Source organism: Brachyhypopomus gauderio, chromosome 8 (genome assembly GCF_052324685.1).
Source record: "Brachyhypopomus gauderio isolate BG-103 chromosome 8, BGAUD_0.2, whole genome shotgun sequence".
Taxonomy (NCBI): Eukaryota; Metazoa; Chordata; class Actinopteri; order Gymnotiformes; family Hypopomidae; genus Brachyhypopomus; species Brachyhypopomus gauderio.
Genome location: NC_135218.1, coordinates 22,387,309 through 22,407,706, shown reverse-complemented (window position 1 = coordinate 22,407,706; position 20,398 = coordinate 22,387,309). Strand labels below are relative to the sequence as shown.

Sequence of the window (20,398 nt, the reverse complement as noted above, 5' to 3'; positions counted from 1 at the left end):
TATTGAAGGCCTTATTGATGGTGGACCAGAGAAATAACAAATGAATCATAAAGAACAGGTCGCTCCCTAAGAGAGGAACCTGATTTTAGCCTGACCCTACATAATATTATACCTCAAATCTAACTGGAAACATGGCATATTGAGTAGCCTAGTTAAGCGCACAGGTGAAATGGTTCAGAGGGGCAAATTCAGAGGCTTGCTGCATGCCTATAAGGTGTCGGGCCAGACAAATAACACATGCATCATACGTAACACCGTTACTATCTGTAAGAGAAACCTGATTTTGGCCTGGCCCAGCATCATTTTATGCCTCAAATCTAACTGGAAACATGACACATGCAGTTGTGCGCACAGGTGAAATGGATCAGAAGGGCAATTTCACTACCTCCCATACCTGACGCTCCAGCGAGGCGAGAGCTAGGGTCAGTGAAGCTATGAGTGCGGGATATTTCTGAACAGGCGAAAGCGAAAGACCCAGAGAACACCTGACAAGTTGCTAACAACAACAACAAACACAGCGCGTGAATCGCGAACGCTGCCAAACCGCGCTTTTAGTAAAAAGTTTTAAAACAGTTTTTGCATTTACTTTCTTTTAATTTTTTATGTGGGACAAATCTACCTGTTTCTGATATTGGGTGGGACACGTCCCCCTTCTCCCACGGTTCCTACGCCAATGTCTACAGCGGACCGGAAAAGTAAAATACGTCAACCTTAGCCTCGTTCTTCCTTCGTTCTCACTTCTGGTTCGTAACATGAAATGGTTTCCAGGTGTGAAAAGATACACGTTTTCGGATAATTTGACTACGAAAACTAAGGTAGGACAACAAATAGGCCAATGTTTCGTAAGTTTATTCGCAAACAACACATTTATTTTCCGTTTAGTCGGTCAAGTATACACGGTCGCAAGAGTCGTGAATACTTTCCTGTAAGCCTATATTAGACTCATTGGAATTACACTATAAATTGCAATATAAATTAGGGCTAGTAGCTAAATGTCTTGTGAACCCCCACCCCGAACAAAAATATATTTGAATCATTCGGTTTGTTGCATTTGTAGCTATAGGCTTTATGGATTTAATGGTTTAACACGAGACATATTACATTGCAGGGGAAATTATAACTAAATTGGCAGGACCAAGGTTTACAGTTCAGTACAGCACAGGAGTTTGTTGCTTTATTTAATATCTATGACTAACTTATATTAAGTTAATATGAAAATGAAAGTGAAAGTAACAGGCTTCCACGGAATCTTGCTTAAAGAACTACGTCACTGATTCTGGTCATTCAAGTCTAAACAACATATGCGATCTACAATGAGCTTCACCTGTACAAAATCTTCATCACTCGAAAGTGTCGTTTGACATAAATCACGTTGGACAGTAGATGCAAGCCTATACATTTAGCTGGTGCCATTATATTTGCATACAGTGCACAATAGATGGCATTTTTGAAGTGGCCTGCAGGCTGTGAGTGTACAATTATTTAAGGTCTTTAAGATTTAAACTTTTGATCTCTTCAGTCTCATGCCAAAAAAAAAACAAAAAAACCTAACTGACACGAATTAACTCCGAAAGTACATTTGCTTCCTATTATCCTGTCAAAACAAGACACTATTGGTGTGTCTACAGGAACTATCACGTGTTTCACATATAAATATCCAGACGATTATACAACCATGAATAATTACTATTAGATCTCTATCTATCTCAGTTTGTTCATCCCATTAAGTTATGTAGGTTTTAAGATGGCTTATTTATCTAAAGGTGGCTTACTGTCTTACAGTGAATTATGAAAAGGCAATATTCAGACCAGCGTGAGGAGGATGAAGATGGTTCTAGAAAGCATCCTAAAATGCCATCTTCAAAATCAGTGATTGCAATGGTAAGTGATGTCCTTTTGGTTTTAGTTCAGATTCCTGATTTCAAGCAAAGAAAGTTTAAGCCCTTAATGAAAGCACACAGAAACTGCAGTTTAGCACAAAAAGCACAAGTTCCTATGTATCCAGATGATTTAAAGATGTGTAAAATGTCCAGGTCTTGAACCAATGTCTCTTGGTTTGATAGGTATATCAGGAATCCTGCTTTGTAAAATAGCATTGCATCAAACCTCTGTATTTGTACCACTCTTTGTAAACCATGATAAATCAAAACTTAACTTTCAGGGTTTTTCCACAGCAAAGTGATAGGCTTACTCTAAATTCTGAAATCCAGAGTGTTATAATCAATGACAATGAGAGCTGTGGGTTAAAATGCCAAGTTATCCCTTTTTATCTAAATAAAAATAGCCATGGACATTAACCACACCTCCCAGCCAAGGTGTAAGATAATGATGATTGATTGATTGTTTAGGCAAAAAGACCAGATTCTCCTGCTCCCAGCTTTGTATCTATGAAGAGTGATGAATCAATGCGACTCCATACCAACTTTGGCCAAGGAGAAACAACTGGGAAAAGGTCTTGTATACATAAGTCTAAAATAAATATAACTTACAATTTATCATATTACTGTATTGTATCATTCAGAGCAATTGAATATTTAATAGTATATTTAAATAGTCTTACAGAATATTCCTATTTTCCATTAATATTCATTGGTTACTGGGCCACTGGTTGATGAATATTACCCACAGTGGATATGTTGGGTGTGTATGTACAATACATAGGGCTGGTCTGATTTGATAAGCTTCCATTGTATATTGGTAAACAAAAACTGATAAAACAGAAATTATAACATTTTACAATTAACAATAAATATGTATATCCAGCAGGTGGCAATGTTGTAGCAATAATAATAATAATCACCTGTAATAGTGCAAATTGACAATAATTCAACTTAAAATGTATTATACCAAAATAATTTTGCAATTTGAAAACAAGTATGCTTGCCAAAATGAAAGACTGACAGCTAATGAGAACCTTATTTGTGTGTTCTGGTTTAGTGCTCAGACACCAGGCTCACCAATGTTAAGCTTTGTCTCTATGGAGAGTGACAAGTCAATAGAAAAAACTGGGGACACATTTACAAGTTGGCACCAATCAACAACAGCATCACAGATACATGCATTGTCCAAGCCAACTGAACTTCAGGAGGAGAGACTCTGTCTCAATCCTTCGGAAATATTTAGCAAGACAGACCAGCAATTGATCTGTAAACTCAGCACAACCGAGGGACACAGAGTGCACAACAAAAGCAACACGGTAAGACTAAGTGTATGACAACATGCTTATTAAATGAAGAGCAGTTAGCACAATCTAACTCCCAGAGACCATTATTGTTTACTGCTCTGTCAGCAGTCTGGATGTATATGAACATTTTTGCATTTACTAATTTATTGAAAAAAGTATCTGACTCAAAATTATAGTTGGTAAGAATCTAAAAGAGCTCACTTCTCAAATAGTTCAGTGCAGGTTATAGAATACACCTAAGCAACTTTATAAAGTTATTTGCTATAAACAATAGGCTGCTTTGTCAGAGGTTTATCATAAACATGCGCAGCAGATGGGATACTTTAGAGGGAATTAGTATTAGCATACATTTACCTTTATCTGATAGTAATTATGAGCTCATCTGGCCCACTACAGCTATAACGAAGGGAGAGTGTGGTTACACAATTAACCAGATTTATTCAACAACCAACAAAATACACTATATTGCCAAAAGTATTCGCATTTATTCGCAAGTATTCGTATTGGTCCACCCTTTGCAGCTATAACAGCTTCAACTCTTTTGGGAAGGCTGTCCACAAGGTTTAGGAGTGTGCTTATGGGAGTGTGCTTGACCATTCTTCCAGAAGCTAATTTGTGAGGTCACATACTGATGTTGGACAAGAAGGTCTGGCTTTCAGTTTCCGCTCTAATTCATCCCAAAGGTGTTCTATCGAGTTGAGGTCAGGACTCTGTGCAGGCCAGTCAAGTTCATCCACTCCAGACTCTGCCATTCATATCTTGATGGACCTTGCTTTGTGCACTGGTGCACAGTCATGTTGGAAGAGGAATGGGCCAACTCCAAACTGTTCCCACAAAGTTGGGAGCATGGCATTTTCCAAAATGCTGTGGTATGCTGAAGCATTCAGAGTTCCTTTCACTGGATTTAAGGGGCAAAGCCCAGCTTCTGAAAAACAACCCCAAACCATAATCCCCCCTCCATCATACTTTACACTAGGGGTGGGAATCGTTTACTATCTCACAGATTGATTCGATTCCGATTTTGGGGGCGACGATTCAATTCAAAATCGATTTTCGAAAAACGATTTGATTTATAAAAATTTCTGCTTCAGTCTATAAAATCTACATGATCTACTACAGTCTGCTTTGCAAGACAGAATGACAAATACAGAAAAAGTGTCTTTCACTTTTAATTAACAAAAATAATGTGCTTTGATAAAATAAAATGCTTTTTGTTGTGTTACCAAAATTCTTTAGCTTAATTTTGCAAGCTCTCAGGGCTGGCTTGTATGCAGTTCCCCCAGCCGTTGCTAGGGGCACCAGAGTCAGTCCCAGACAAAACCGGCGTAACCGTACACAGCCAGGTCCCTGCTTTCTCTGTGGTTATCGTTTAATGGTCTCGCCACCTCTCTCTGTTATGCTTTCTTTTTACTTATTCGAGTATCTATCTCCTGCGTCGCTTCCTGACTCATCTCAAGTTTTCCCAATCCTGTATTTCTTCCTATCCATTTTGCCTTTATTTTTGGGAAGGGTTTTATTTTGCTGCGGCGTTTTTTGCCAGTTACTTCTGCTGGCGTCCTTGGTTTCGTTTTCGCGTTGCATTTATCCACGCTGTTTTTTAGTTACTTTTGTTTCTATTCTTTTGTGCGTTGAGTCTTCCGCGTTGTTTTGTTTGTTCGTTCTGGGTCGCTGTGCGCGTTTCCCTCTCGCTAATACATTTAACAAGTGTCAAATGTCTTGCTCTTGCAAGCCCATGTATCCAGGGTCCACCCTTCTCTATATTATTTCACGCGGTATGTTCCCGTGCTCACCGCGTTACATAAGCCTTGCACATGAGCTACATTGTGTCAAGTTCGGTCTTCCCTGGCATTCGGTAAAAACCAAAATGAACCCATATTTTTGCCTTAAATGAAGACTGGACAGGTTGAATATCTCTTTCCTCCATTTGTTTTGAAACTTTTCCGCACATGAGTGTGTCCCAGAATCTGCTGCGTAAAGTCACGCGTAATTTTGTAATTACGTAACACGAGACTTCACCACGTTTAAAAATCGATTCGGAATCATAGTAAATGAGAATCGATTTTTGATATATGAATCGATTTTTTGGCACACCTCTACTTTACACTTGGCACAATGCAGTCAGACAAGTACTGTTCTCCTGGCAACTGCCAAACCCAGAATTGTCCATCGGATTGCTAGATGGAAAAGGGCAATTTGTCACTCCAGAGAACGCACCTCCACAGCTCTAGAGTCCAGTGGTGGCATGTTTACACCACTGCATCAGATACTTTGCGTTGCACTTGGTGATGAATGGCTTGGATGCAGCTGCTCGACCATGGAAACCCATTCCTTGAAGCTCTCTGTGCACTGTTCTTGAGCTAATCTGAAGGCCATGTGAAGTTTGGATGTCTGTAGTGATTGACTGCAGAAAGTTGGCGACCTCTTCATACTATGCGCTTCAGCATCTGCTGACTCCACTCTGTCAGTTTACAAGGCCTACCCCTTTGTGGCTGAGTTGCTGTCATTCCCAAACAGTTCCATTTTCTTATAATACATCTAACAGTTGACTGTAGAATATTTAGGAGTGAGGAAATTTTACGGCTAGATTTTTTGCTCAGGTGGCATCCTATCACAATTCCATGTTGGAATTCACTGAGCTGCTGAGAGCGATCCATTCTTTCACAAATGATTGTAAAAACAGTCTGCATTCCTAGGTGCTTAATTTTATACACCTGTGGCCATGGAAGTGAACACCTGATTTCAATCATTTGGATGGGTGAGCGAATACTTTTGGCAATATAGTGTATAAAACAATAGAACAACTATACTAAATTATAGCATCACATGATAATACTCAATGGAAACAGAAAGGCTGACCAGTGCAGGTTGCCTCACGGTGCAAGGAAGAAGAAGGAGCCAAGGCAGAGGAAGAAGAAAAGCCCCTTCAACCACAATCCTCTACCTTAACCAGGTTAACCAATGGGAATCAGGTTAATGGTACAGACAGTAGAGTATTTGCATACAGAGTGCATTTCCACACATGACTGCCCCATGACTGCTGATTTACAGCAAATCATAGATACTTGGTGTTACGTGGATACTGAGTTAAAATGCCAAGTTAACACTTTTTATCCAAGTGGGAATTACAGGCATTTTATTAGAAGTTGTAAAATGTTATTTCTGTCTGGTATGTGATTCATTACTACCAGTAAAGTAAAACTCTCTTAGGCTTCTTTCTATCAAGCATATCACTCAATATCTCTCAGACCAGCGATGGACATGTTAACCACACCTCTCAGCAAAGGTGTAAGATAATGATGATTGATTGATTGGTTTTGATGGCTACTTAGGCAAAAAGACCAGATTCTCCTGCTCCCAGCTGTGTATCTATGAAGAGTGATGGATCAATGCGACTCCATACCAACTTTGGCCAAGGAGAATCAAATACTGGGAAAAGGTCTTGTATACATAAATCTAAACTAAATATAAGATGATAAATGTGTGTGATAAATATTACACTGAGTGTGGATACGTGGAAGTCTATGCACCCGTAGAGCTGGATTTGGCACAATCTTCCGATTTTAGCTGCAAACAAACAACAATGTACAATAATAATAACTTAAAAATATAAATTCAGTTATTTATACAAAAAAAGTCAATTCTGTTCAATATAAATTCAGTTATTTATTACAAAATGTAATTAATAACTGTAGCAACAACATCTTTTGAAATGAAAACGTATTAGGCTGCCAGAGTGAAATACTAATGGCTAATGAGAACCTTATTTGTGTGTTCTGGTCTAGTGCTGAAAAAGAGACCCCAGACTCACCATCATCAAGTTCTGTCTCTATGGTGAGTTTCAAGTCAGTGGAAAATACTGGAGATACCATGGCAAGTTGGTACCCATTAGCATCACAGATGCAGACATTGCCTGAGATGATTGAACACAGGGAGAAGAGGTTCTGCCTGCAGCACTGCAAACCTCTGGAAGTGTTTTGCAAGACAGACCATCAGTTGATCTGTAAACTCTGTGCAACTGAGGGACACAGAGGTCATGACAAAAACTACATGGTAATACCTATGATAAGACATCACCTGCTAGTGAAGAGCTAACAACACAAAATGGCTCTCTCTGGGAGAATATTATCATTATCCTTTACTATCAGCGGTTTGACTATGGATTTGATGGGTAATTTCAGTGCAAAAGTATAGATATTTATATATATTGTAACGTTGGGTTAGGATAGACTGGACGCAAGTGCAGGAGAATATAGATTTAATGGTGAAAATTAACAAAAGGGAAATAGAGACACTAACATGCAGGAAAATGGAAATGTGAGTAAACAAACATAAACAGACACTAAGCACATCAACTAACTACAAGAGGGAACAACGATGAATTAAGCCAGGCACGAGAAGGTAACGAAAACCCACAGACAACCGGAATACATGCATTCGCAATAATCAACAGAGACGATGGGCAAACACAGGGATTAAATGCACAGACAATAATGAGTACTAAACAAGACACAGTTGACAACAATAACCAAAGGCGCGGCCACGTGAATACATGGGCGTGACAAACCAATGGGAAAGCATGGAAACCAAAAACAAAAGGTGGGAACTAAGGCACACTAAAACGTGACAGGGGTGTAGGGCGAACAAACAGTGTGTGTGTGTGTGTGTGTACACACCGGATTCCAAAGAAGTGTGTTATTTAATTTACGCAGTGTCCTGTGCTTGTCTTTGTCAGAGTCTAATTGTGTGTGTACATGGCTGTGCACTTCATGCACTAAACATTGTCCCTTTAAATAAATGTCTGTGAGATACGCGCTCACCTTGTCATGCTGCCTGATCCTCGCCATTACATTAACATAATGGTTTTAAATATGTTCCTTTTCCCTTTTTGTGACATTTTTTCTTGATGGTTACAGGTCCTCCATGAGTTGGAAACATTGCCCCTAATTGAGCGAACATTGAACAGTGTAGGCAGGGGTCAATTTGTGAGTTTCCTGTCTCACAATTATCCTGAATGCATTGACATTCCTTTGGTGACTCATGAAGCATCTAAATTCATTGTGGAGAGATTTGGTTCAGAAGGTGCCCTGAAGATAGCATTACAAATCATACTGGAGAAAAGTAAGTTAATTAATTAGTATTTTTCTTTGTGTATGTGCTGTGTCTTAGTCAACAATTTTTATTATTTAATAAATTGTGGTGTTTGAGTTTGCATATGTATTCAATGCATTTATTTCTAGCACATTAATCACTGTGTATTTTGTAGGAAAACATGAAACAACTGTGGAGGATCACATTAAATCTAAGTTACAGGATCATCTTAAATTGAAATTTGAGTGTATACATGAGGGAAATGTTCAGCAAGGCAATCAGATTCTTTTAAATGACATCTTCACTGAGCTTCTCATCACAGAAGGAGGAAGTGGAAGTGTCAATAATGAACATGAGGTCAGACTGATTGAGGAAGCGTCAAAGAACAAGCCCATGCAAGAAAACACTATACAATACAGTAATATCTTTCAGCCTTTACCAGGACAGAAAAAACGGATCAGAACTGTGCTAACAAAGGGCATTGCTGGGATTGGGAAAACAGTCTCTGTTCATAAATTCATCTTAGACTGGGCAGAAGGAAAGGCAAATCAGGATATTCATTTTGTATTCCCACTTCCTTTCCGTGATCTGAATATGAAGGGAAATGGAGTATATAGTTTAATGCAACTTCTTCATCAGTACTTTCCAGAACTTAAAGATCTAAAAACTATCAGGAGTGAAAAAGTAAAAACGGTTTTTGTCTTCGATGGTTTGGACGAATGCCGACTTCCGCTTGATTTCAAGAACAATGAAATGTGTTGTGACTTGTCAAAGAAGATTTCTGTGGATGAGCTGTTAACAAACCTCATTAGGGGAAATTTTCTTCCCTCTGCTCTGCTCTGGATAACCTCTCGACCAGCAGCAGCTAACCAGATCCCTCCTGAGTGTGTTGACCAGGTGACAGAGGTCAGAGGATTCAACGACTTGGAGAAGGAACAGTACTTCAGGAAGAAGTTCAGTCAACCAGGTCTTGCTGACAGAATTGTTGCACACGTAAAGTCTTCAAGGAGCCTTCACATTATGTGCCATATACCGGTTTTTTGCTGGATATCAGCCACTGTTCTACAGAAGATGCTAAGCAGATCAGGCAGCACAGAAGCTCCCAAAACTCTGACTCAGATGTACACTCACTTCCTCCTCATTCAAACACACCTGAAGAACAAGAAGTACCATGGAATGATTCAGGATGAACTAGACCTGACACAACCCGATAAAGAGATGATCACCAAACTGGGAAAACTAGCATTTTTGCAGTTAGAGAAGGGAAACATGATTTTCTATGAAAAAGATCTGATAGAATGTGGAATTGATGTCAGCAAAGCTTGTGAGTACTCTGCAATTTGCACTGAAATATTCAGAGAGGAGTTTGGATTGTACAAGGAAAAGGTCTTCTGCTTTGTGCATCTGAGTATTCAGGAGCATCTTGCTGCAGTGTATGTACAACTTCAGTTTACAAACAGTAACATGAACATACTCAGAAAAGATGCAGACAACCAGAGCAAAATTGTAAAGATGTCAGATTTGCACAAGAGTGCTGTGGACAGAGCATTGCACACTGAGAACGGACACTTTGACCTTTTCCTTCGTTTTCTCTTGGGACTGTCACTTGACTCTAATCAGTTCCTATTGAGGGGTCTTCTGTCAAAAAGCAGGGTGGAAAGCCTTGAAGAAACAGTAGATTACATTAAAGAGAAGATCAAGAATGAGTTCTCAGCAGAAAGAACAATCAACCTGTTTCATTGTCTGAATGAATTGAATTACAACTCTCTAGTGGATGAAATCCATAGTTTCCTGAAATCAGGCAGGCATTCTGAAACAGAGCTTAAACCTGACCAGTGCTCAGCTTTGGCATATGTGCTGCTAACATCAGAGGATGTAATGAATGAATTTGATATGAAGATGTGCAACACATCATTGGAGGGATATCGAAGGTTGTTGCCAGTTGTCAGGACCTCCAGAAGAGCCATGTAAGTCTACAGTTGAGTATTGTCAAATGAATTGGTTGTCTCACTGACAATAAAATTTAAGATCATTCAGCTGGTATACTAACGTCAGGCTATGCATTATTCAGTAGACATTTGAAATCACACAGTTTCATGTTAAATGTGTAAGTAATGAATTCTGTCTTCCCCACAGCCTTGCTGGTGTCAACATGACAGATGAATCTTGTGAAACTCTGTCTTCAATTCTGCAGTCGGCAAACTCACACCTGACAGAACTGAACTTAAGCTTCAACACTTTGGGAGATTTAGGAGTCAAACTACTCTGTGCGGGGCTCTCCAGTCCACACTGTAAACTAGAGAAACTGAATCTCAGCCATAATGAACTGGAACATATTGGATTGAAGCTGCTTTGTGATTGTCTGATGGGTCCACATTGTAAACTAAAGATACTTGGGTGTGTATTTAAGAGCTGCAAATTAGAGCAAGTTTACGAAATGTATTACACAAAATGTACTGCACAATTATAGATGTTGCACTATTGTAATGAAGGTTCTATTGCATTCTTTTAATGAGTACTTGCACATAGAAGTTACATGAAGGATCTAAAGCCAAGCACTACCAACATTTCTCTGCCCCATCTTAAATTAAGAACAGTAATTCATTATAATATTTATTTTTTGATGGCAGAAGTAACAAAATGAAAAGATGTTATTTCAGCTTTTCCATGTTTTCCTATGTGCAGGCTGGCAGGCACCAATTTTTCAGAACGATCTTGTGAATTGATGGCCTCAGTTTTTCAGTCTGTTAACTCACACCTGAAGGACCTGGAACTTGGTTGTAACAACATGAAAGACTCTGGAGTGAAGCTTCTCTCTACTGGACTAATCAGTACACAGTGTCGAATAGAGAAACTTGGGTAAATCTGAAGTTTTCCATGTACAGTTCATTGTCAGATAGTAGAGCAAATAAAATGTTTAGGCAAGAAAGTCATGCCCTAAAATATGATCTATTAATATGTATATTATGTCAAGTAAAACATGTTCCTCCACATGGACAACATGATGTTGAATGTGGAATTTAGAACATTTTTAAAGATTATGTATTTTTCTATTTATATTGTTAGTATTAGTGAGTATAGGTAAAATAATATGGTATTATTTAATTACCCTCCTCTGCAAAGGGTGTCAATGAAAATATTATGTTGGACAGACCATGTTAAAATAAACATGAATGAACTAAAACTGTGTTACTCGGCAGGTTGGACAGATGTGATCTCACACATGAATCTTGTGAAGCCATTAAAATTGCTCTGCAGTCACCTAGCACATGTCTGAGAGAGCTGAATCTCAGTTACAATAAGCTGGACGACACAGCAGTGATGCAACTCTGTGATGGAATAACGCATCCAAACAGCAAACTAGAAAAACTTGATCTCAGCTACAACAATCTTGGTGATTCTGGATTAACACTTCTCTCTGCTGGGCTGACAAATCTGGACTGTAAACTGAAGAGCATAAGGTTTGTACAGTTGCTTTAACATTTGTAAATAAATGCTTTTTGCTGTATAAATTGTGTCTGACCATAAAAATTTGCCCTATGCATGGCATTATTGTATATATGAAATTATGTATTTCAGTTCAAGGCCAATATGAATTTCTTATGTGATGATTGCATTTTTCTTTCAACTGCAGACTTGCTGATGTCAGTATTCCTGAGAGAACATGTGAAACACTGGCTTCAGTTCTACAGTCAGGAAATCCTCACCTGACAGAATTGGATCTAAGTGACAATTACATAGGAGATTCAGGACTGGCACTGCTCTGTGTTGGTCTGAACAGTCCAAACTGCACACTAGAGAAACTGAGGTGAATGTCATACTGTTAGAGTCTTTCTATATTGGGAATCAGTTGAAAATCTATATCGTATTTGTAACGTTGGGGTGGTTACGTGGTCAGGGGACGGATGCGCTGGAGAGCGGGACTCCAAGTAGCTTTGAATAGCCATACTGGCTAACCGTGTAGTGTTTGCACGTAGCACTCTACTTTTACGTGGCATCGTCAAAACCAGAACAAACAAACAGACTCATGACTACATAAAAGAGAAATGCAACACAAGTCAGGTGAACTCGAATAAACTATAATTACTGGAAGCACACAATGACCATGAACATACTCAACAAACCAAAACACAGGATGAAAGACAATACAAGACACCATGAAACGAAACATAACCAGAACAAACTGCAACGAGACCATAGAATACATACCAAACTATCTACACAGGGAACACTGAATGCCAAGGCTACTTAACTAAACACAAACTCACAGGACAACACACAGCTAGATTACAACATAAGGAAACCTGACTCAACCAAAACTAACCATATACAACACCAGGCAAACTGAACACAACGAAGGGAACGTGACAAACCAGAAACAAACCTTACACACAGAAAGTCGAACGAAGCAACATACAGCAAACTAACCTAGAGAAAGATAACCAAACTGTAGAACAAGAACAACCTAGCTTTCAACATAAGAACAGAAGCAAGAATTTCAACATCAACATTGACCCACACTGAATGCCTGGAAAACAAAGAATATATACAAACCCAAACAAACACAAACAAGCGACAGCTGAAACCAATGAGGGAAAGAACTGAAACCATAGAAATCAAAAACAGAGGCGGAACTAAACAGAAGACCAGGGGCCTCATGTACAAAGACTTGCGTGGATTTCTTACTAAAAATTGGCGTACGTACAAATCCAGAAAATGGCATACGCATAAAAAATCCGGATGTATCAAACCGTGCGTATGCCGGAATCCACGCACATTTCTTTTGTACATCCCAATCAACGTGGAATTGTGCGCACACGGTGACACGCCCCCCTATAAATATGCAAATTCATTTAAATTTGCCCTGTACCGGAGAAGTTTGCTCTCTGATCTATCACAAACCATGTCTAAACAGGGAAAAAAGAGGAACTTCACCGAATGTGAAAGTAGAGACGCTCCTGAATGAGGTAGAGGTGCGGAAAAATGTTTGTTTGGCACGTTGCGGCAAAGCGCAAAAGGTCTGAGTGGGACAGCGTGAAGCTTTAAATGTTAAATAATGCACACTGGCAGAATAATATAATGCACCTAAAAATATCAGTGATGCGCTCACTAGCATCAGCGACTCAATAAAATAATTTATTTAAAATTTGCGCTGCGCATTAATTTGTCCTGGCTCTGGGTTCGCTGGGTGCTCCACCACCTCTACGGCATACCTGTGCGCAACACTGTGCAGGACCCCACATGATCTCACAATACGACACACTTTCTCTGGCCAATACACGAGCTTCCCCCAGTCCTGTCCAGCCAGCGCCACCGGCTTTTCAGCTGCCCAGTCACCCTCCACAACTGACCGGGTGAAGAATGGAGAGAATTGTATCTCCGCTCCCGGTCAATCTGTGGATTACAAAGGGTCATCAGCCACGTCTTGAGCACGTAGCTGATGTTTCCTAAGTAATTTAACAATTACCCATGTTTAAAATGAATTATTCTAAGCTGGAAATGTCAAATGCTTTTATTTAAATGCTTACATTTTGTTGCTTACCAAGAAGCCACCCGTCACGCACTCTGCTAGCTTGTAATCTTATCCCAACCATGCAGTTTGTAAGGATGTACGAATCATTGGGTTGATCCAGGCCAACGTGCCACTACATTAGTAAGGCACATTTTTGCATCACAGATTATTTGCACGTTTATGGAATTAAAGTACTTTCTATTCACATAAGCAAATTCCTCCTCAGATGGTGCCTTTATAGAAATGTGTGTGCAGTCGATCGCTCCGATTACATTAGGGAAACCGGCTATCGCTGCAAATTGCGCTTTAATGTTTGTCTGGTCAACCGCTTCATATGGGAACTTTTTATAACTAGCTGACATGCAAATTATCCCATCCAAAACAGCTGGCATGGCACGGCTCAAAGATGACTGGGATATCCCCGACCGGGCTGCTAGTTCTCTTTGAAACGAGCCAGTCGCCAGGAAGCCGAGCATTGTCGCTGGCAATGCGCAACTCCTCGCGTTTCTCTCTCCAAAACTGGACCCAACTCAACACAAGAGGACAATTCTTGGAAATCTGAAACGGCTTATAATCCACTCATCATCATGGGCCAAAAAATCATAATGCTCACGGAAAACGTGCTCTCGGCGAATTCGGTCATTAGCAATATCTTCCAGTAATGCCAACACTGCCATCTCCCAAGAACTCCAGCGCAACATTTCATGCATGTTTATATAATCTAGGCTAAGTGGAAACACGTTGAATGATTATTTCAGTTAGGCAGTGAAATTGTCTGATTAATTTACTGTTTAATTTTCTGATTAATTTACTTTATTTTACCCAGTAAGGGCTTACTACAATGTGTGCGTGAAGGATATCTTAATAGTTGTAATTTCAATGCATCACCTCTAAGTGTCGCTAATTCACGAAAACACATTAGAAACATGCGTACGCACTTTCTCACGTTCAAATCACATTTCATACATCTGACCGTTTGCGTGAAACATAGCGTACGCAATGTTTTTGTGCATACGCACCGTTCGTACATGAGGCCCCAGGGGAGGAGGAGCCAGGCTAGACAGACAGGGAGGGGGCGGAGCCAGGTGTGACAGTATTGATATATAATTTATAATACTAATGACACTGAGTTTGATTAAGAAAATGAAACATCATATTTTTAGATACATCTGATTATTCTCAATAAATGTTTTTCTACAAGGAATAATCTATATATGCTATCATTTGTTTTCTCTTCTGTAGTCTGTGTTGGTGTAATCTCACAGACAGGTGCTGCTCACACCTGGCCACAGTCCTGAGTTCACAAACTTGCTTGAAAGAATTGGAGCTGAGAGACAATGACCTGCAGGACTCAGGTGTGAAGATGCTTTGTACTGGTCTTCAGAATCCTCAGTGCACACTGCAGAGACTAGGGTAAGTAATGATAAGCAATTACATGGATTAGTAGTTAAGCAGTTCACTGTATTCCATGATTTTGATTAATTGGAAAGCAGATATTTGAAGCACATTTGTATTTATCATTAACAATCCTTCAGGCTGGTTTTTTTTTTTACTGTTAACACATAAGATTCACAGATGATTCAGTTGTTTCCCATAGTAGAATCTTCCAGTAGTATTGTGTTCAAAGAGCCTTATGCAAGAACAAGTCCAGTATTTTTTTCAGGTGCATTGATTTAATTTCTGTTATGTATAGATAGGTGGTGATTTAATTTAAGATATGTATATATGGTGCCAAAAAACAAAAAGTGTAATAGTGAGACAGATTAATACTGTGTGATTAAACTAGATTAAAACTGTGTGACAGTTATGCTGCCACAGACAAAAATTATTTGGTCATGAGTCAATATCATCAATTACTTTCAGGATTAATAAGCATCTATCCATCCATCCCTTCACTCTCACCAAATTCAAATAACCAGCAGTATGTTGAAATTAAAATTCATTATATGGGACTCAAGAAGATTGTTTTGTGGAATTTTCCTACGATTGTGGGTTTATTGACAGAACATCTTTGTATAATATAGCTTGACATTCAGCACAAGTAAGATATGGTAGGCCGTCCTACCGCCGTAGTTCAAGGCAAACTTAGCTGCCCTACCACAGCAATGACGTTGGCAATAACAACCGTCACATCAGTGCCAGATAAGACAGATAAGTCTGCCACTTGATCGATTTAACCAAGTGTAAATTCACCATAAAGACTACTCTTGCTACCGTTTGAATTAATCTAATGAGCACCTCTGTGGCCATGTTTCAAATTTTTTGCCTGTACTGCTTAGCATGCTATATAATCCTGTTCTGATTGGCTGCCTGAGGTGGAAAGCTGTGGAGCCCGATTGGTTGACTATAGTGAAAGTGAAATGAAAATGCATTCTGCTCGGAAAATGGTGTTTATCTGTGGTGGTAGTTTGGTGTGTCAATACACATTCACTAGGGATTCTTCCATGGACTGCTTTAGCATGCCATGTACAGCAATAATAGAATGCGTTACTATGGAAAAAGCAATAATAATTATTATCACACTTACTTACATTTATATTACATTTTTGCAAGCTAGGTGTCAAATTCATTATACCTTCAAGGTATATTTGTACACATATCTTTACACATATGTGTTAAAATGACAAATCATTAATCTATTTGTGTTTTATCTTCAGTCTTTCAGGCTGTTGCATTACAGAAGAAGGTTGTACTGCTCTGGGTTTTGCTTTAAGCTCAAATCATTCACAGCTAAAAGAGCTTGATCTCAGCTACAACCACCCAGGAAAGTCGGGGGTGAGAAAGCTGTATGCAGTACTGGATGATCCACACTTTAAACTGGTTAAACTGAGGTGAGCAGTGCAAGTTTAAAGGACTTATTAAAAGGTTTTCCTGTCCTTGATTAAAAACGAGCTATTCCGTTCTGCTGGCATGAAAGCAGAGTACATTTATAGTGTTACGGGGAGGAGGAGGCAGGCACGACGAGCGGGTAACATCAGTAGACAAACTTTTATTGTGAGATACAATGAACAAAGTGCGGCACGGATAGCGCAAGCACCCAACAAACACACTCACAAGGCACAAACTTCAGACAAAGACGAGCACGAGACATTGCGTGAATGCACATTAAATAGTTGAAGAACACATTCCCCAGTGATCACGAGACAAGGCACAGGTGAGACTAACGAACACGCTCACAAATGACCCACACCCACGGAACTACAAACATGGACATAACAGCACGCAGACAACGTAGCGACACGCCCACAAGGAGGGGTCCGGAGCTGTCACTGTGACATAAAGATATTATAATTGTAAAGGTTTTATCAACATATTGCTATAATGTAAACACACAAAGGTAAATTCAAGACATGTCTGATTTATTTATTATTAATAATAATAATAATAATATTCATTTTATTTATAACGCACTTTACATTAGGTAAATCTCAAAGTGCTACAACCTAAAACATGACCATAAAAACTATTACAGTATAAATATAATAAAAAGTGATTAACGGGTTAGTTAGAATCATAGGTTCTTCTAAAAAGTAAAGTTTTGAGTCCTCTTTTAAAGCAGTCAATGGTCTGCGGTAGCCTCAAATGATCAGGGAGAGTATTCCATAGGCGAGGGGCCACTGAACAGAAAGCCTGATCACCCATAGTGCTAAGCTTACATCTGGAGATAAAAAGGCGATTTGAGTTTGTAGACCGGAGGGACCTTGATGGAACCAGCGGAGTGAGTAACTTTTTCAAATATGGAGGGGCATTACCATAAAGGCACTGGTGTGTGAGTAGAGAGATCTTGTACTCAACACGGACAGATATTGGAAGCCAGTGAAGTGAGTACAATACAGGTGTAATATGTTCATATTTTTGTACCCTCATCAGTACCCTAGCTGCGCTGTTTTGGATATACTTATTTATTCTTGCACATGTTTTTAACTTGTACAAACACAACACAATATCTTTGAGAAACAAAGTCAGAAACAAAATTACTTTTTTCCTTAACAAATCACAAAAATTTTAAATATATGAAAGTGCTTCCAAAAATAAAAGTGCTGTTACATTAATACAATGGGTAGGCTTAGGTTAGCTGCCAGAACTTCCACTTTACAGATGAAAAAAAAATATATATATACTGAATTTTTAAAAGCTGCATATATCTACTGAACTGAATACATTTAACTGAACTGATAAGTTTATGAACGGTGCCTGTAGCAGTTCATGTGCGACAGTTTTAGCTTTCAGCCGGTGATAAAGATTATATTGTCGATTTACGTTTCTATGCATAAATAAGAGCTAGACTTTAATTATCCATCACAGCAAACGGCACGGCATTATCTATGTCCAAAGACTCGGTGGCTCAAGGGTGTTGATTATTATTAATAATCAACTGGCTATACCGAAGCTCACCTCTGACCATGACTTTGCAGTATTACAGCAGTATTATGTCTAAATATCTAGTTAGGACAAAACTAGAGTGCTCAATGAACTAAGTTATAATCACTGTAACTCCCAAATGTAACGATGTGTGTCTTGTGCAGCTTAAACTCAGACGACAGGCTCTGGTCAGCTTCTTTCTCCGACTTTATTGCCAGCAGAACATCTACAGCAGAACATCCGTTCAACTGAGTTAATCTGTATGATAATTATCATCAAAGCTCATACAGACATTCATACAAAAAATTAATAAAGTTGACAAGAAAATAAAACCAGAATAACAGAAAACTGTGATCGTATAGTGATTATTACATCAAAAAAACTAACCATATCATTCCTACATTCACAAGACATTTCAGTGATTGTGCGATTCGACATTCATAAGAAATTAGCTTGCTGTAAAACTCACACCGCTGCTTAGCATATATAGCGCGGGTTTTTACGCTAATAACGTCTCATGGCGTCGTAAAATAGCACATCAAATGTGGTGAATGAATATCAAACGGAAATAATTGCGACCCTGAAGAGTATTATAACTCATTGATAGATCAAGTATATGTATTGTGTGTATATATATACATATATATTAAAAATAAATCTTTAACACCGGAGCGCTCTCTGCTTGACCTACCTACAGCAGAACATCCGTTCAACTGAAGCAGGGAGCGCGCGAAGACTAGATAGAATAGACAATAGAACCGGAACCTCTAAGTTATTATGGACACAGGGTATTGTAGTTCTTATATACATATGCAAATAAAATGGGAACAATACCTTATTAACTAACTATACATATATTCATTTTGACAGAATTCACACAGGTGTTTATCCTACTTTCATTTTAACTCTGTTACACCCACCCCCACTGAATTCTGACAAAATAAGCACGTGAGACCAGCATCACATAACTCCCATCATATGAGTTACACAATCAAGTAAACCGACTGCTCAGTATCCATTTAGGATATAGTGGTAAGAGAGGGACGTCAGACTCTCCAACCATCTACCGGCTGTAGGGTGCCTTGTACACCCCACACAGACTCAAATCACAAAATTTCTTAAATCAGTAATGTCATATGCATACAAACACACCCACAGTGCTTAAGAAACCAAACCAATGTAACATAACAAAACAAACAAACAAACAAAAAAAGCAACTGATTCAACTCTTAAGAGCTTGAACAACAGAAGTGCAGGCAGAACGAATATTCTTTTGGAAGTCCCTAGCAATTTTCTGGTTTGACATAGTGTACAGTAACCTACTGATGGGCCTAACAACACGTCCTACTCTGGTCCTGCGTCGGGTATCAAGATCCCAACCCTGAACAACGTTGTCAGCGTTACCTGAGTCACTGTAATATTCAGACTGACCTGTATGAACACTAGAGCAATCGGCATTAAGTGAGCTGTCACAGCCAGAAGCAATTTTTCCGCCTCGCCCGGAGGAAAGGTCTTCAGAGACAGTGCTGCTTGTTGGTCCGTCAGTAGTCATGTCATCAGACGCATGAGGTTGTTGGTCAGTGCAGTTACCGTCACAAGATGTTGAAACCTGACCCTCACTAGGAATCTGCGTAATCCACTCTCTGGTCCTTGCCGTGGTGTCTGTCTGTGCAGGGACCGGTAACACGCTCACAACTTCCATTCCATGACTATCAGGCACATCCCTCACCTGCAATGTTACATCAGGGGTTACAAGAGGTGCATCAGTACAGCCATCGATCTCAACGTATCTGTCAGACTGAGGCGAATGAGCTTCCTCTCCACTGAATGACGATCCATCAGTCGCAGCATCACTATCGTCGCTAGCAAGTGAAAGCTCAGTAGACAAGGATGGTGCTGGACAAGGCACTTCTGGTCCATCTCCGATAGGCAGGAAGTTCACCAACATCAGGAGATTCCGATGGACAATTCTCTCGAGGCCAGTAACAGTGTCATGAATCTTGTATGTGTGTGTTCCAGCATTTTTATCAATAACTGTGTAGACCACCGACTCCCATCTGTCAGCAACTTTACGTTTTCCTCTCTCTCTCTTATTGGCTACGAGAACTCGGTCACCAACTTCAAGTGTAGCACCTTTGACTCTCTTGTCATACAGCCTAGCCTGTCTGTTCTGCTCTTTACTCACATGCTCCTGAGCAAGTGACATCGCTTTCTTGAGTTCCTCAGTGAGGTCTGCCACATATTTGTCATAG

General features: G+C 39.4%; 1 protein-coding gene across 8 annotated transcripts in view; it reads left to right on the top strand.

The window, feature by feature from the left end:
- Positions 1-490: 490 nt before the first annotated feature.
- Positions 491-20,398, top strand: part of LOC143521950 (uncharacterized) — a 38,950-nt gene continuing 19,042 nt past the window's right edge. For 7 of the 8 annotated variants that reach the window (XR_013132878.1, XR_013132877.1, XM_077015492.1 and 4 more), the window contains exons 1-14: positions 491-815; positions 1,783-1,881; positions 2,349-2,452; positions 2,938-3,196; positions 6,514-6,620; positions 6,967-7,234; positions 8,098-8,302; positions 8,448-10,239; positions 10,409-10,669; positions 10,958-11,131; positions 11,473-11,733; positions 11,907-12,080; positions 15,027-15,197; positions 16,442-16,615. Coding sequence is in view for 6 of the 8 variants with exons in the window: in XM_077015492.1 (XP_076871607.1) it covers positions 1,789-1,881; positions 2,349-2,452; positions 2,938-3,196; positions 6,514-6,620; positions 6,967-7,234; positions 8,098-8,302; positions 8,448-10,239; positions 10,409-10,669; positions 10,958-11,131; positions 11,473-11,733; positions 11,907-12,080; positions 15,027-15,197; positions 16,442-16,615 (4,043 nt within the window). In the remaining 2 variants the exon portion in view is untranslated. The remainder of the gene's footprint in view (positions 816-1,782; positions 1,882-2,348; positions 2,453-2,937; positions 3,197-6,513; positions 6,621-6,966; positions 7,235-8,097; positions 8,303-8,447; positions 10,240-10,408; positions 10,670-10,957; positions 11,132-11,472; positions 11,734-11,906; positions 12,081-15,026; positions 15,198-16,441; positions 16,616-20,398) is intronic. The other variant, XM_077015493.1, reaches the window with a different exon arrangement.